The sequence below is a fragment of the Ailuropoda melanoleuca genome, chromosome 8, assembly GCF_002007445.2.
Source record: "Ailuropoda melanoleuca isolate Jingjing chromosome 8, ASM200744v2, whole genome shotgun sequence".
Taxonomy (NCBI): Eukaryota; Metazoa; Chordata; class Mammalia; order Carnivora; family Ursidae; genus Ailuropoda; species Ailuropoda melanoleuca.
Genome location: NC_048225.1, coordinates 30,946,504 through 30,963,149, shown reverse-complemented (window position 1 = coordinate 30,963,149; position 16,646 = coordinate 30,946,504). Strand labels below are relative to the sequence as shown.

General features: G+C 34.0%; 1 protein-coding gene across 1 annotated transcript in view; it reads left to right on the top strand.

Annotated features, from left to right (window-relative positions):
* Positions 1-16,646, top strand: part of CNTN5 (contactin 5) — a 1,363,322-nt gene that overhangs the window by 1,189,274 nt on the left and 157,402 nt on the right. The window contains exons 14-15 of the mRNA XM_034666129.1: positions 11,901-12,028; positions 14,198-14,373. Of these exons, the coding sequence (XP_034522020.1) occupies positions 11,901-12,028; positions 14,198-14,373 (304 nt within the window). The remainder of the gene's footprint in view (positions 1-11,900; positions 12,029-14,197; positions 14,374-16,646) is intronic.

Below are 16,646 nucleotides of genomic sequence, written 5' to 3'. Positions count from 1 at the left end.
AAGTTCCTTCAGTGTTAAATCTTGTATATACATGCTCTTTGGGGGTTACTGCAGGAGGTCTTACAGTGTAAAGATGACCTGCACGCTCAATCCAGATCACCTCTATGGTTTCACTCATTTATGGAACATAAGAAGTAGGAAGATCGGTAGGAGAAGAAAGGGAAGAAGAAAGGGGGGTAAACAGAAGGGGGAAGGAACCATGAGAGACTATGGACTCTGGGAAACAAAGTGAGGGCTTCAGAGGGGAGGGGGGTGGGGGAATGGAATAGGCTGCAGATGGGTATTAAGGAGGGCACGTATTGCATGGTGCACTGGGTGTTATACACAAGTAATGAATCATGGAACACTACATCAAAAACTAGGAATGTACTGTATGGTGACTAACATAATATAATAAAAAATATTATTAAAAAAAAAAGCTGTTCATTTTCTCTGAGGTGAGAAGTCTCTGCATAGCTGTTCTCTTTCTGTCCTAGTATATAGACACATTCCCACCCCTGTGGTTGGTGTAAAAAATCTGTAGGGGTTTTCATTTCAAAAGAGAGTGTGTTCTGTTCAGAGTAACTGAGGAGAGCACCCCCACACACAAAATGGTAGCAGTATTTATGTCAGCTTCCATGATCCCTTCTGTTTTCTGGATCATGAACACTTAGAATATGTACTGCACCAAAACACTCAGCCCCACTCTCTCTTCCACCACAGGAGAGTGCACTTCTTCATTTTATTAATGATTCGTGGCTACCAGCATCAAAATTGCCATGCAAACCTTATTGGCAATTTTTTCTAAAAATAAAGGTGCTATTCTGGTTTGTTTCATCTCTTCTCTACTTTATAAACATAGCATGCCGATTTCTGATTTTTCCTCCTCTGTTTATTTTGTTCTTTTTTTCTAAAAAGATTTTTCTACTTCTTTCTACATATCCACTTTTTAAGATCCATCTAAACCTTTCCACTTGTAATAACTCTTCCAGGTTTTACTGGTTCTCTCCTCTTCTGAGTTACACAAGAATTCCAAGCAGACACATAATTTTGTTGTTCTGTAGTCCTTGTGAATAATTAAATAGTTTGAACATTATGGACAGAGACTGCGCCTTAAAATTTCTTTTACATTCTCTGCCATGTTTTGCATAATATAAGAAAGACAGCAATCACTAATGTTATTGACAAGATATTTCTAGTTTTTCTTCAAGACACATTGTAGTATTGTGCTTCCCTGCTATTTTGAGGAATCTGAGGCCAGTTGCCTTACACTGGTCAATGAAATGTCAGTAAAAGTTTTGTGTGCCACTTCCATGTAGTAACTGTAAAAATCTTAGTGTAGTTTGTCATATTCCATTTTTTTTTTTGTCTTGGTAATTGGGTAACAACTTCAGCCTGGACTTCTGAAGAAAAGTGACAAGTTGAAGAATACTCAAGTTGACTCTTGATGGATGGCATCCAGAAGAACCAATGTCATTTGTTAGTTGAGAAAGCCAACTACCAAGTGCAGAGCAATTGAATCATGAGTACCAGATAATTGCCCAGTTGAGGAAGAAAACAATCCCAGATAGTGGAGAAGACACATGTGCAAGTCACTCCTGACAGAAGCAGAACTTAACTCCTTCAGTACTTCAAAAGTCCTGGTGCACAAAAGTCATATAACCATTAGGCTGAACCAAGTGAGATTGCAATTTTTGTAGGATAAAAAAAATCAATAGTCTTATCAATCGGTCATTCATATTGCAAATTTTATATCGTGCAACCAAGTAGAAATAGAACTAAGAAAAGAAAATAAGAAAAACCTATGCGAAGAAATGTACCATCTTTGAATGAACCATTGAATTTTATAGTGTCTGACATAAGGCCTGAATTTGCCTGGATATATATACAAGAGAGTTTATGATGCACTAGAACCTGTTACTAGATTATAATATACAGGACTAAATAATGTATTATGGCTAAACAGAATTGAAAAATAATAAGCCAAAAAATCCCTTTCCATTTGCACAAATAATAAAGGAAAGTTGTTTTTTATAAATGCATTACCCAGATTAAAAATCTTTTCTGAGCTCCTTTAAGAAGTAGATAATCTGAAAGCCTTATATCTATTTTAAAAGTTAAATTTGTAACTTAAAAGCTTCCCACGAAGAAAACTCCAGGACCAGATGGAGAATTCTACCAAACATTTAAGAAGGAAATAATAACTCTACACAGACTCTTTTGGAGCTTTGAAGAGAGTGGAATACTTCCTGACTCATTCTATGAAACCAGCATTACTCTGGAAACAAAACCAATCAAGAAATTAAAAGAAAATAAAATTACCAGCCAATGTCTCTTAAGAACATAGATACAAAATTTTTAGCAAAACTATCTTAACAAAGAAGAATAAAGTGAGAGGTGTTATTCTTCCTGATATTACATATAACTATATAGCTGCAGTAAATAAGGTAATTTGGTATTGACAAAGAGATAGAATATAGACCAATAGAACAGAATAGGGCAACCAAAAATAGACCCACACAAAAATACCCAACTGTTTTTTGACAAAAGTAAAAAAACAATGCAATTGTGAAAGGTATCTTTTTCAAAAATGATGCTGGGACGATGGACATCCCAAGGAAAAAACAAAAACAAAATACAATAATAAATAAATAATAATAAGTTAGATTCATACCAATGGAAAGGGATGCAAGATGGTAGAGTAGGAAGACCCTAAGCTCACCCCATCCCATATAACTATATATCACTCACATATGAGCCAATAAACCAGAGAGCCAACCAAAGAACAGCAGAACAAACTCCACAACTAAATGTAGAGAAGAAGCCATATCTGAGAAGTCAGGAAGGGCAGAAATGGTGGGTGGGAGCTGCCCACAGGAAGGAGGGAGCTCCAGATGTGGAGAAGGGAAAACACCAGAGAGCCCACATAGGAAAAACAAATCCCCATAATGTCTGGTCTTGAAAGCCAGAGATGCTGAATTCCATGAGTTTGTATAACCAGCAGGACTTGGAAGCTAGAGCATTAGAAGTCAGCTGGCTCATCTCTGGGGGGGGGGGCAGGAGGGGAATGATAGCAGGGTCCCTGCCCCTAAAGACAACAGTCCAGGGAAAGAAACATAGATGTGGCAGAGTGCATAATGGGAAGAAGATCTGTTTATACTAATTATAGAACATGTCAGGGGACTTCTCTGGCACGAAAGGAGTTGGCAGCCACCATTTTTCTCCCTTGCCCCCACCGTAAATGCAGAGCCACCTGCAGGAGGTGGAACTACATGGGCACTTGTTACCTAACTTGCTAGCAGAGGGCCCTGCCCACAAGTTCTCTTAGGGCTAACTCTCTCTAAGCCTGTTGGCCAAGTCTCTGAGCTCAGGTCAAATTTTGTTAGCACTGCATGTGCTGCGCCCAGCCACTGCTTCCTGATTTCATGTACCAGGTAGCCACTGAACTTCAGGAGATCTAGCTCAGGACTAGTGGCTTAGTGCAAATTTTACTAATTCCTCATGTTCCCTCCCAGGCACCACACACACAGACACAGTATGCTGCACCCAGCAACTGGCCAGAGACACCAAATGCCTCTGGCAATTGCTCCTGCTATGTGCTGCACTCCCAACTACTGATGCACTTTGAGGGACAGGCCAAGGATTAACAGCTTAGTGCAGATTTTGCTAACACAGTATGCCATGCCCAACCACCCCTCCACTCTGGGAGTAGCCTCTCTACAAGCACAGACACTGTGTGCCACACCCAGTTGCCAGGCCCTCCTTGCCACAACCTCAGCCATGCATCTTATTACCTGACTGCTGGCACTCGTGGACATTGTAACTGTGGCCTTCACCACACTTCAGGTAATCTGGCCTAGGACTAGTGACTTGGTGCAAAAGTTGCTAACACTGCCACCCTGACTCTGAGCCCTCCTAGGATCATGCCTCCTCAGAGTCAGCCTGCCGAGGTCTCACTATCACCAAGAAAGCAAGCACAGCACACAACAGTGAAACTTACGCAAACACAATAACAGGTTACAGGTAGCAAACATAGGAGACTTTCGTTAAGTGCCAGGTTCTAGTGAACAGGGAACACTTTACTGCAGGGTACTCCAGGACCTTTGCTTCATAAAGCAACTATTTTAAAGGCAGAGGACAGAGCTGACTTTCCTAACATGCAAAACAGACACAGAGGTGGATGAATTGAGGAGACAGGAATTTGTCCCAAACAAAAGAACATAACAAATCACAGCAGGAGATCTAAGCAAAACAGAAATAAATAGTATGCCTGATAGAGAATATAAAGTAGTGATCATAAAAATACTTACTGGACTTGAGAAAAGAGTGAAGTGCATCAACGAAACCCTTAACAAAGAGATAAAAAATGACATATCAGAGATGAAGAACTCAATAAATGAAATGTCAAGTAAAATAGGTGGAATAAACAGTAGGCTACAGGAAGCAGAAGAATGTATCAGTGACCTGGAGGAAGAGCAATGGAAGACAATCAAGTTGAACAGATGAGATATTCATATTCAGGAGAAACAGAGAACCCCCAACAAAATCAACAAAAGCAGATCCACACTGAGACACATTGTAAGTAAAATGGATGAATGGAAAAAAAATGCCAAAATGTAGTGATAAAGAAAAAAATTGAAAACAGAAAGACAAAAGAAATTTTCATATAAAGGAAACTTCATAAGGCTATCAGTAGATTTTTCAACAGAAACTTCGCCATCCCGAAGAGTGTGGCATGATAAATTCAAAGTGTTGAATGGGAAAAATCTGCCGCTAAGAATACTAAGAATATCCAGGAAGGATATTATTCAGAATAGAAGGAGAGATAAAGAGCTTCCCAAACAAACAAAAACTAAAGGACTTTATGACCACTAAACCAGCCTTGCAAGGGATAGTAAAGAGGACTCTGAGTAAAAAGGAAAGAACAAAAGTGACAATATGGAAGTATGAAACAAGAGCAGCAAAAAAATGAATGTTTATGTAAAACAAAAAAAGTCAAGGAACTCACAAAATAAAAGGATGTAAAATATGATACCATACACTTAAAATGCAGGGAGGAGAGGAGTAAAGAATGGGCTTAAACTTAAGAGACCATCAACTTAATATAGGCAACTGTATGCAGAAGATGTTATGTACAAACCTAATGGTAATTGCAAATCAAAAACCATTAATAGATATGCAAAGAATAAAGAGAAAAAATTTAAATATATCACTAAAGAAAACATGACAGAGAGGAATAGAAGAAAGGATCAAAGAAAACTACAAAACAACTATAAAACAAGTAACAAAATGACAATATATACATATTAATCAATAATTTCTTTGAACATAGACTAAATGCTCTCATCAAATAACATGGATGAAAAAACAAGGTCCATCTGTATTCTGCCTACAAAAGACTCATTTTAGGCCTAAGGACACCTGCAGATTGAAAGTGAAGGAATGAAGAAACATCTATCATACAAATGGATGTCAAAAGAAAGCTAGAGTTTCAATACTTATATTAGACAAAGTAGATGTTAATACAAAGTCTATGACAAGAGACAAAGAAGGATACTATATAATACTAAGTGGGACAATCCAATAAGAAGATATAACTATTGTAATTATTTATGCACCCAACATGGGAACATTCTAATACATAAAACAGTTAATAAAAAAACATAAAGAAACTAATCAATGCCAGACCTCAAGTTATATTACAAAGCTATAGTGATAAAAACTGTATGGTACTGGCACAAAAATAAACACAGATCAATGGAACAGAATAGAAAACTCAGAAATAAAACCACATTTATATGGTCAATTAATCTTCAACAAAACAGGAAAGAATATCCAGTGGGAAAATGATAGTCAGTCTCTTCAACAAATGGTGTTGGTAAAACTGGACAGCCACATGCAAAATAATGAAACTGGACCCCTTTTCTTCCACAATACACAAAAATAAACTCAAAATGGATTAAAGACCTAAGTGAAACCATAAAAATTCTAGAAGAGAGCACAGGCAGTAATTTCTCTGGCACTAACTGTAGCAACATTTTTCTAGATATGTCTCCTGAGGAAAGGAAAATAAAAACAAAAATACACTTTTGGGACTACATCAAAATACAAGCTTCTGCACAGGGAAGGAAACAACAAAACTAAAAGGCAGAAGATATGGGAGAAGATATTTACAAATGATATATCCAGTAAAAGGTTATTATCCAAAATATATAAAGAACTGTTACAACTCAACCCCTAAAAACCAAATAATGCAATTGAAAATGGGCAGAAGACACGAACAGATGTTTTTCCAAAGAAGACATACAGATGGCCAACAGACACATGAAAAGATGCTCAACATCACTCAGTATCAGGGAAATGCAAATCAAAACTACAATGAGGTATCACCTCACACCAGTCAGAATGGCTAAAATCAAAAACACAAGAAACAACAGGTGTTGGTGAGGATGTGGAGGAAAAGGAACATTCATGTACTATTGGTGGGAGTGCAAACTGGTGCAGGCACTCTGGAAAACAATATGGAGATTCTTCAGAAAGTTAAAAATAGATCTACCCTACAATCCAGTAATCAGACTCCTGGGCATTTACCCAAAGAATATGAAAATAATAATTCAAAGGGATACATGCACCCCTTATGTTTATAGCAGGATCATTAATAATAGCTAAATTATGGAAGCACCCCAAGTGTCCATTGACTGAAGAATAGATAAAGAAGTGGCATGCATATGTATATATATATATAAAATGGAATATTATTCAGCCACAAAAAAAGAATAAAAGTTTTCCACTTGCAAAGACATGGATGGAGTTAGAGAGTATAATGCTAAGCAAAATAAGCCAGTCAGAGAAAGACTAATACCATATAGTTTCACTCATATGTGGAATATAAGAAACAAAATAAATGACCAAGGTAAAACAAGTCAAGGCAAAGAGAGAGAGAAGGAGACAAGCCAAGAAACAGACTCTTAACTATTGAGAAGAAACTGTTGGTTATCAGAGGGGAGGTGGGTGGAGGGATGGGTGAAATAGATGATGGGGATTAAGGACTACACTAGTTGTGATAAGCACTGGGTGATGTATAGAATTGTTGAATCATTATATTGTACACCTGAAACTAATATAACACTATATGTTAACTACACTGGAATTAAAATAAAATTAAATTTTAAAAAATGATAAATTAAAATAACCAGGGAAAAAAAGTTAGATTCATACATCATAGCATAAAGAAAATCTAACTCAAAATGGACCATAGACATAAACATAAAACCTAAAACTATAACATTTCTAGAGGAAAATAAAACCTTGTTGTGACCTCAGGTTAGGTGAATATTTCCAAGTACAGCCACAAAAACACAAAGCCTAAAATAAAATTGATATATTATACTTCATCAACCTTAAGAACTTCTGCTGTTGGAAAAACATTAAGACATGCCATAAACTGGTAGAAAATATTTACAATTCTTCCACTTGAAAAAAGAGTTATATCTAGAATATTTTTTAAAATTGTCAAACCTGAATAAAAAGGCAATTTCATAAAAAATTGGCAAAATATTTGATCACTTCACCAAAGAAGATATAAAAATAGGAAAAAAGCGCTTGCAAGATGCTTAATATGATTAGTCATTAAGGAAATGCAACTTAAAACCACAATGAAATTCTACTACCTAATTATTATAATAGCTAAAATTAAAAAGACTGATCATTTCAAGTGTTGCAGGAATTCTCAGACAATGCTGCTAGGAATATGAAGTGTAGTATGACTGTTTGGAAACAGTCCAGCAACTCCTTTAAAAAGTTAAACATTAAACATAAACATAGAGGCGCCTGGGTGGCTGGGTTAAACACCTACCTTCAGTTCAGATAGTGATCCCAGGGTCCAGGGATTGAGCCCTGCAATGGGCTTCCTGCTCAGCGGGGGATCTGCTTCTCCCTCTCCCTCGGCCTCTCCTCCCCTCTGATTCTCTCTCTCCCCGTCTCTCTCTCAAATAAACAAATAAAAAAAAAACCTAAAAAAAATAAAAATTAAAAAACATAAACATAAAACCAATGATCCAATAATTAGTCCTAAGTACCTATCCAAAAGAAATAAAAGCAAAATATCCATAAAATACTTGTTACACAAATGTTGATAGCAGCTTTATTTGTAATAGATCCAAGCTGAAAATAACCCAAACAACCAGCAGAAGGTGAATGGATAAACAAGTAGTGGTATACACACACAATGGAATACTATTCAGCAATTAAAAGGATTGGTCATCACAACAACACAGATGAATCTCAACTGAATTATTCTGCGTGAAATAAACTAAACAAATAGGTGTATATAATGTTATGATTTTGTTTATATAAAATTATGTAAAACCTCAAACTTATAGGGACAGAAAGCAGATCAGTAGTTGCCTGGTGTTAGGGTTATGATAAGAAGAGGTTAGAGAGAAAGAATACAAAGGAACACAGAGATGCTTTGGGATGATGTATGTGTTGACTATCTTGATTGTGGTCATTGTTTTGCGTCTACATCTGTTTGTGAGACTTTTCAAAGTATGTACTTTAAATATGTGAGCTTATTATATGCCTACACCACTCAATAAAGCTGTTTTTGTTTTTGTTCTTATATGGCAGCTTCCCATTGCCCTTAAAATAAAGATCAAATGTTTCCCATCTTCTACTAGGTCCTACATGATCTTGCCCCCATCTACCTCTCCAGTTTCACCTTGGGCCATTCCCACTTTCATATGCTACCATCATAATTGGCCATTTGGTTCTTCAAGAGTTTGTGGTCCTTCTCACCTCAAAACCTTTGCAAATGCTATTCTCTCTCTTTTCCACACACTTAACTCCTAGTTAAATTCCTCTCATCCTAGAGTTCTCAGCTCAAATATTAGCCCCCAAGGAAAGACTTACTGAACACCCTAAAATACTTGAGATTTACCACATTCTAGTTTTTCCTTTTAAAATTAGTCACAAATTTTATTTATATTTTTGTGTTCATTTTTAATTAATGACTATCAACATTACTAAAGTACAATAATTTACATATATCATTTAGTTAAACTTTTGAAGAACTAGTTAGATATAATTATAACATTTTATATATAAGGAAAGAGATTAACTGCTTAAAATCACACACATACTAGTCAATGGCAGTGATTTGAAATCAACCCTCTCTGACTTTAAAGCATATAATCTTAATTAATTATTAATTGTTCTATATTATATGCACTATGTATGATATGATATCAAAAAGAAATATAATCTGGAAGTCAGAACATGATCTCTAAAATGGCAACAGGTAAATAAGTAGTATTTCCAGGCAAGCAGTCTACTAGGAAGAACCTAAAAGTTTTGTGGAGTATCTGATAGGTAAGCCCACAAACTGGGCTTCCAGTTTGGAAATGGGATGGAATTCCCGAAAATGGCCCTGAAATTTGTAGATCAAGATGGCATCAAGAAGTCAGCAATAAATCCTTGCAAGATAAGAGTAAGCATGGTGCTATCTTAGATAGACTGTGGCAGATTAATAAGGCAGAGATCCAGTAATTTGGTGCAAAATGAGAACCAAGACATCTCCAGGGCTAGGCAGAAACTCATGGAGAAGTTCAGAGATAATACAGAAAACATGATTTTGTACCTAATGCTAGAGTGCTGGCTTGCATTTCTAAAATCTCTCTCAACCCTCAAGAGAATTTTACCTCACCACTGCCTTACCACCCTACTCCAGTTTCAAGGACTTCTCAGCAGAATTAATCCCCAAATTTGAAAATTTCAAACATAGGAGACACATGATAATAGAGGAGGAAAGAAGATACACAAAGAGGTTGAAATTGCAAGAAAATATTAATTCAATATTCAGTTATCTAAGTAATTATATGTGTAATAGCCAGACATTATAATGTAAATCACATTCACTGTCTCATCTGTCTTTCCTTTTATATATATATATATATAAAGCTCATCCAATAAAGATTTACAGTTTGAATCAGTAGACAGGCTTTTGGTCAAATGACACTGCCACTTGACAAATAAAAAATGCCATGCTGTTCAAAGTTCTTCATTCCCCAAGTGGCCAAAAGTACAGGGCTGTTCATAAACTATCTTTAAAAGGAGAGTATAATATATTGCCTCCTGTCAGTGAGAAACGACTTATCTTAAATCAGGAGCTGAAACACTGCCAGTGTCTTAAGATACATTTATTTCTTTAAAGGAAGTAAATTTTAAGCCAAATTTCTCACCTGCTAGATTAGCATTTATGTCAATCAGTAAAATCCAGATATTTTTAAGATATTAGTGAGCTGAATAAATTATAATAATTTAGCTACATTTCAATAAAGTTTATAATTCTTATAAGATATAAAATATAATTTTTTGTTTATAAAAATATAATTTTTTTACTTTCGAATACATCCTGTTATAGTATGTGTATCTTTAGAATTTAAATGGGATAAATATATTTCATTTTTATACAAAGTGAGCACTGTCTAATCATCAGAATTTTGCTTCGACCATCTTGAATGGAATATATAACTTTTAAGGACACTAGTTTACCAAATGTCTGAAGTTAGTATCTCTCCCAGACATAAACTACAAAAGCAAATTCTCTATTCCTAGTTTGGCTTGCCTCTAAGTTTGTCTTCCTTCTTATAAGTTGTAAAGCAGTTTTGATGTATATTGAAAAGAGTATGATGTTTTTAAAGTTATCTTTATTGATAACAATATGTAAATATAAATTTATAAGCAATAGTCAGCAACCTAGGATCTAATCCAATTATAACAAGGCTCAATGCTTTGAATAATTCAGTTTGGGGTGATTGGCAAGATTGAATACATATTTTAAAATAACATGAAAGATGTTGACTAAACATATTTAGCCGTATTCTTCTTTCTTAAATAGTATAATATTATTATATTACCATTGAATAAACTATTCTCTTCAGAACTAGGGAAATCCAATTTTAGGATTTTAAGTTCAGTAGGTCCACTGGTCCTTACCAAACATGTGTTACTTCCTCTTTGCTAAAAGTCAGTCCTAACTCTTAGTGGCATATCAAATAAAACCACAACAGCCGTTTCTATTTCTTTTCAGGTTGCTTGAGGAGGTTGAATGCATTGGTGAAAAAATGGGTTATATTTCAGGAGCATAGAAGGGAGAAAAAGACAAAAGTACTAATTAACTTTGAAATCCATATATTTGTGGGATGATGAATACACAAGATAATATGGCAATCCCAAATGTTAACCTCATTTTCACTGAACTTCTAAAAAAAATTTTAATACTGCTTTAATTTTTCACCTTCATCTAAGACTCAAGGTCCATTTTTAACAAAGGTCTCAAAAAAAGCCCAATGCAAACTCAGGTATCATGTTTTTATATTCAAAAAGTGCAGTGTGAGCAGCCCAAGTATCAGGTATCAGGTCTCATTTTCATACCCTTGCTGCGCTGGTGGCACTGTAGAGAAACCGCCATAAATCATCTCTTGGCTGTATACAATTAATTTTATGCTCTGTACTTGTCTTCCTCTATGTTTTTATGCTGTTTCTTTTTATATTTGATTTTTTAGATCACTCTGTGTTTGAAGTAAAATGCTTAAAATACACTGGGTGATATTATAATATAAATTTTAATAACCAAATTCAGGGTCACCTTTTCCCACAAGTTTTAAAATTAACTGTCAAGAGGTGTCAAAAAAAATTACCTGTAACTTCCTAACCCTTTTAAACATAAGAAGATATTAAGTGGGTTTATTGCAAAATTTCTTGAAGGGTAAGACATTTCTACTATCACTGCATATTTTCACAGTGACCCCTTTATCCTATTTATTATTACCTTGGAGGTGGTTTCAGACGTCATCAGAATTTTTTACCACTTAGCTGATTTGCAGTAAAAGAGGAAAAAAACCTTTTTTAATAATTTTCAGAATAGCTGTTCTTCCAGACGGAAGTCTACGGATCCTGAATGCTTCTAAGTCTGATGAGGGAAAGTACACTTGCCAAGGGGAGAATGTCTTTGGTTCTGCTGAAATCATAGCCTCAGTATCTGTAAAAGGTAAGAAAATGTGGCTAACCGTGTTATAAGCAATTTCACGGCTTTGTTGGAAAGCTAATAAATATAATATGCATGTAAAATGTGTCTCCACGTATGTGTGTGCATGCTCCTATTGATAAGATACATTGCAAACATAGAACTAACACAGCCAAATTGTCCCTTTCCATTATTTAGAAGACCATAAAGGAAAGAACACCTTGTTGGTAGAAACTTAAGTATTTTGCTTTGAACAAAATATGTGAGGACATAAAGAAAGCTTTCTGAAGTTTTACTGGATGTCTCAAAATTTAAAAGTATTCCAACAGTATAAAAATATTTTTCCTCTATCAAGACTAATTTTAACATCAATCAGTAATATTCTTTTGTTATCACTTCAACCGGGGATCTGGGGCAGAAAGAAGTAGCAGAAGGAGGACATGAATGTGTGGTGTCAGAGTGTGTATCAGATAAACGGTTACTTGACCTGCTCTTTGGTGTTTACATCAATGGAATTTTTTAAACACTGTCATTTTTTAGTATTATAAATATTTCCACTTAAATGTTTCTGTTAGTTTTCTAGTTCTAACGTGAACTAGATTTTGGCCTAGAACATTTTTTGAGACTATGTATCATTTTTTAGTGCTAAGAAAATCTCATATGTTAGACAGAAAATCCCATTAATTAACAAAGACATATTTTTCACAGCTGAACTATAATCAAGTTTTTCCACATAGGCATATATTATATAGGGAATCATACCTGGCTATAAAATATAGAAATGTTACGTTTTCTTTTCTTTAGAAATAAAAATGTCATTGAAATAGCCAGCACTCTGATATTTTAGAAAAGAAGCAAACATTAACAGAAGGAAGGAAGATAATTTAAATGATGCCGTCATTTATAGCATAATAATGGGAATCCAACTCTATCTGCTAGTCTGTGTCTTATTGTGCTAAACAATCTTTGTCATAATGAAGCAATGTTGGATTCACAGACATTTTTGAAATAATAACCAAAAAGTTTTCTGTTAATCACAACTTAAATGGAATATTTAGTTACTCAGAACATTTCAGTGCTCACAAAGTTAAACTACAATATGCTGTGATTATCTGTCTTCTCTGATGAAGCCAGAACTTAGAAAGCCACACAAAATATCTGACTTCTAGAATGTTAATATTTACATCATTTTTCTGGTATTACTCTTTCCTCTCTGACTGCTTGGAAGGATGTCACATATTAAAGGATCTTATCAGTGGTTAAGAATGGTGGCTCATAAGACAATGTTATTGCCAAAAACAGAGCTAGAACAGGAAAATTAACCTAATGTTTAATCATTTGTGTCAGTCTTCCTGAGATATCTACAATCAAGAATCTAATAAGGAAAAAAGACTAAATCAAAATTATCTCCATCACCCCCCTACTTTATTAAAAAATCATATTTCAATTATTTGATCACTAACTTAACCCTTAGATGTACAACATTATTAGCACAATAAAAGTGTATCTATTTTTTTTAAATTTAATTGAATCATTAAGTAATTAAACACACATGTTTTTTCTCAAGAAACATTTTCCCTTCAATAATTTGCCTTAATTTGGGATCTCAACTAAACGATCCACAATTTATCAAGAGTGATTATTTTATAATCAGCTAGCAGTGCTTTTTCTATTCATAAAAGGGTTTTGTAGAGTATAAAGCAAATATAAGTTGGTATAGTGACAGTATTATATTTTTATCTCTGTTCAAATAGTAATTTGAGGGGAGGTGCTTCCTACTCATCTGAATTCTTCCTTATATATGGAACATTTTTTATTGTAAAAATCATTTTATTTATACTTAATGATGCTTGAGGGTGGACAGGGAGGCTACAGCTTCTTTTTTCTAATTTTCCCCTTCAGGAATGCCAAATGCTGCTTATCGTTATGTATTTTCCTGTCTTTATTGTCCATGTTTACTTCTTAAGAGGAACAGTAACTTTTAAATCATCAGTCCCTTACACAAGTATAGTAAAATGCCTTAGCATACAAAAAGGTAGTATTTCAATTAATAATAGGTTACTTAAAGTTGTGTATCTAGAGCAACTGCATTGCATAGATTCCTTTTTTATGTTTTTCTCTATTACTTAAATATAAAATACAGGGAAATACTATGTGTTGATCGTGTTAATCAATGTATTTTTACTTCTATAGAACCTACAAGAATAGAACTTACTCCTAAAAGAACAGAGTTAACAGTGGGAGAAAGCATTGTCCTTAATTGCAGAGCAATTCACGATGCTAGTTTGGATGTCACTTTCTATTGGACACTAAAAGGACAGCCTATTGATTTCGAGAAAGAAGGTGGACATTTTGAAAGCATCAGGGCCGTAAGTTAATATATTTTTATTTGTCGAGTACTAATAATTTTTAAAATTTACACTCTAATGTAAAACTTTCTTATCTATGAAATGTTAAGGAAAAATAGGAAAAAAAATCAATTTTATTCAATTTCTTTCTTTCATCATTTTATGTTACATCAAATTGAAAGTATTTTTTTTAAAACTCAGTAAGAAATTGGAAATACTTCATTATGCAAATCTGGTTTCTTTCCCACTTTTATTTACTTCATTAATATTATCAATATTTGCACATTATTTCTTAGATGTTATATTGTTACGTACTAGTGTTACTTAAAGCAGTCTTAACAGTAATTATGATTCAATAAATAAATGAAATAAGTCAGCCTGTCCTACTCCTCAAGAAATAGTAATTTTGGAGATTCTTTAATTCCACACAGGAATTAAACATGAGCTTAGAAAGAGTTTAAACATGTAACCAATAGTCAAAAATACACACCAGCCTTCGATAAGCATTCATAGATATATTCATTTCTTGTCTGTCAAGTCCTTTCTTTGTAATATCTATGTGACTATCAAATAAATGAAGTGGGAATCTTTTGAACCAAATCCTATAGTATAGAACACACCAGTGTTCTCAATAAAGAAGTGAAAAAAGACCTCTTTCTCCCACTCTTGTTTAATTTAAAGAGCGACATAGTGACAGAGAGAGAGAAGGATGATGGAACTAGAGTAACAGAGAGATATTTTGGCTGAAATATCCCTTTTATATGGGCAAAAGAGATGGATCCAAAAGCAATTTATGCCTGCAAATCCAATTTAAAATGCTTCTCTATACTTATTAATATCCATTTATTCTTCTCTAAACATTTTGGGAAGCACTAGAAAACCACAGCTGTAGTGACACCAAATATATATAAAGCTCAGTTTAGATTGAACAGGTAATATGATACAGTGAAAAAAGTCCTATACCCAAAGTCAGGAATTTTCTGGGTCAATTCCCAGCTCAATCCCTAATCAGCCTGGTAACAAAAGCCAGTCACTTATCTTTCCTGGGCATTAAACTATAATGAAGTAAAGTGAATGACTTGCACCAGAAAATTTCTAAGGTTCCCTTCTCACTCTAGAATTTGACAAATTTATATCGGTAGGAGAGTAAAGATGAGCTATCTTTGTTGTATTTGCCAATTTGACCAAAATTAAACATTTTCTTCTACATTTATCTTTTCATCCTGATTTACTTTGAAAATAATGGGAGCGAGTATATATAAGAAATAATTACCAACTGCATTATTTAGATCTTAACAAATAAATTAATTTTAATTATTAATGGTTGTATTAAATGTAAAATATTTAGACCATGTTAAATTAAACTCATTTTCCTCTAATTTGTGACTTTCCTTTTTCCTTTATGTGGGGTTAACAATTCCTTCAAGACTGTGAACAAATAAAACAGAACCAGAAAAATGTGATACAAAAATATCACACTTGAAAACAAAAAATATACCATCAAAAATATACATTCTTAGGATTATCTGTAAACATTCATTTTGGGTGATCAGATGTATAAAGTAAAAATATCTCTAAAATGAATATTTTTTTCATGTAAACATATACCTTCTTTATTTTAAAATACCAACAGAGAAATTAATCTTCCTGGTAAAATTATATGAATTCTTGTTTCTAGCTCTTAAAAATTACCACTCTGGTTTGTTATCATTCTTTTGTAGCAATAAATACCTTTTATCTTTTTCATAAGTTTAGGAGTTAATAATACCTGCTGTTTCCCTCTTTATATATATGCTCTTGCATATATGCTCTTTATATATATGTTCTTGCCCTTAAGTATTACAAAATTGACTCCTTACTCCATCCAATCCATATGGTTACAAGCTATGTTAAAATTAGGCTCTGGATTATAGAAGTGATAAGACAGTATAGAGTAGAAGGAAAACATAAAGCAAATAATCATACTGATAAGAGAAAAAATATTTAGCCTTTAGGTAATTTAGCATTCATCACTTTTAGTGTATTTAGAATAATTAATAGAAATGTGTATGTACTTTAAAATATTTGGAAGCTTCAGAATTGCAAGGTGTAAAAGAAATCATCTTCCCCTTTCTCTCAATTACCTCAAACACTGATTTGGCCTTGTCTGGCTTCAAGGACATACACTGGAGAAAATTCCATTTTATCACTTTGAGAAGGCAGAAAGAAAAAGAAAAAAAACATTCTATTCCCCAAATCATATGTTTTAGAAGGAGAAATGAAAGTGTTATAAAAAAAAAGGGAGATTTGGGAAG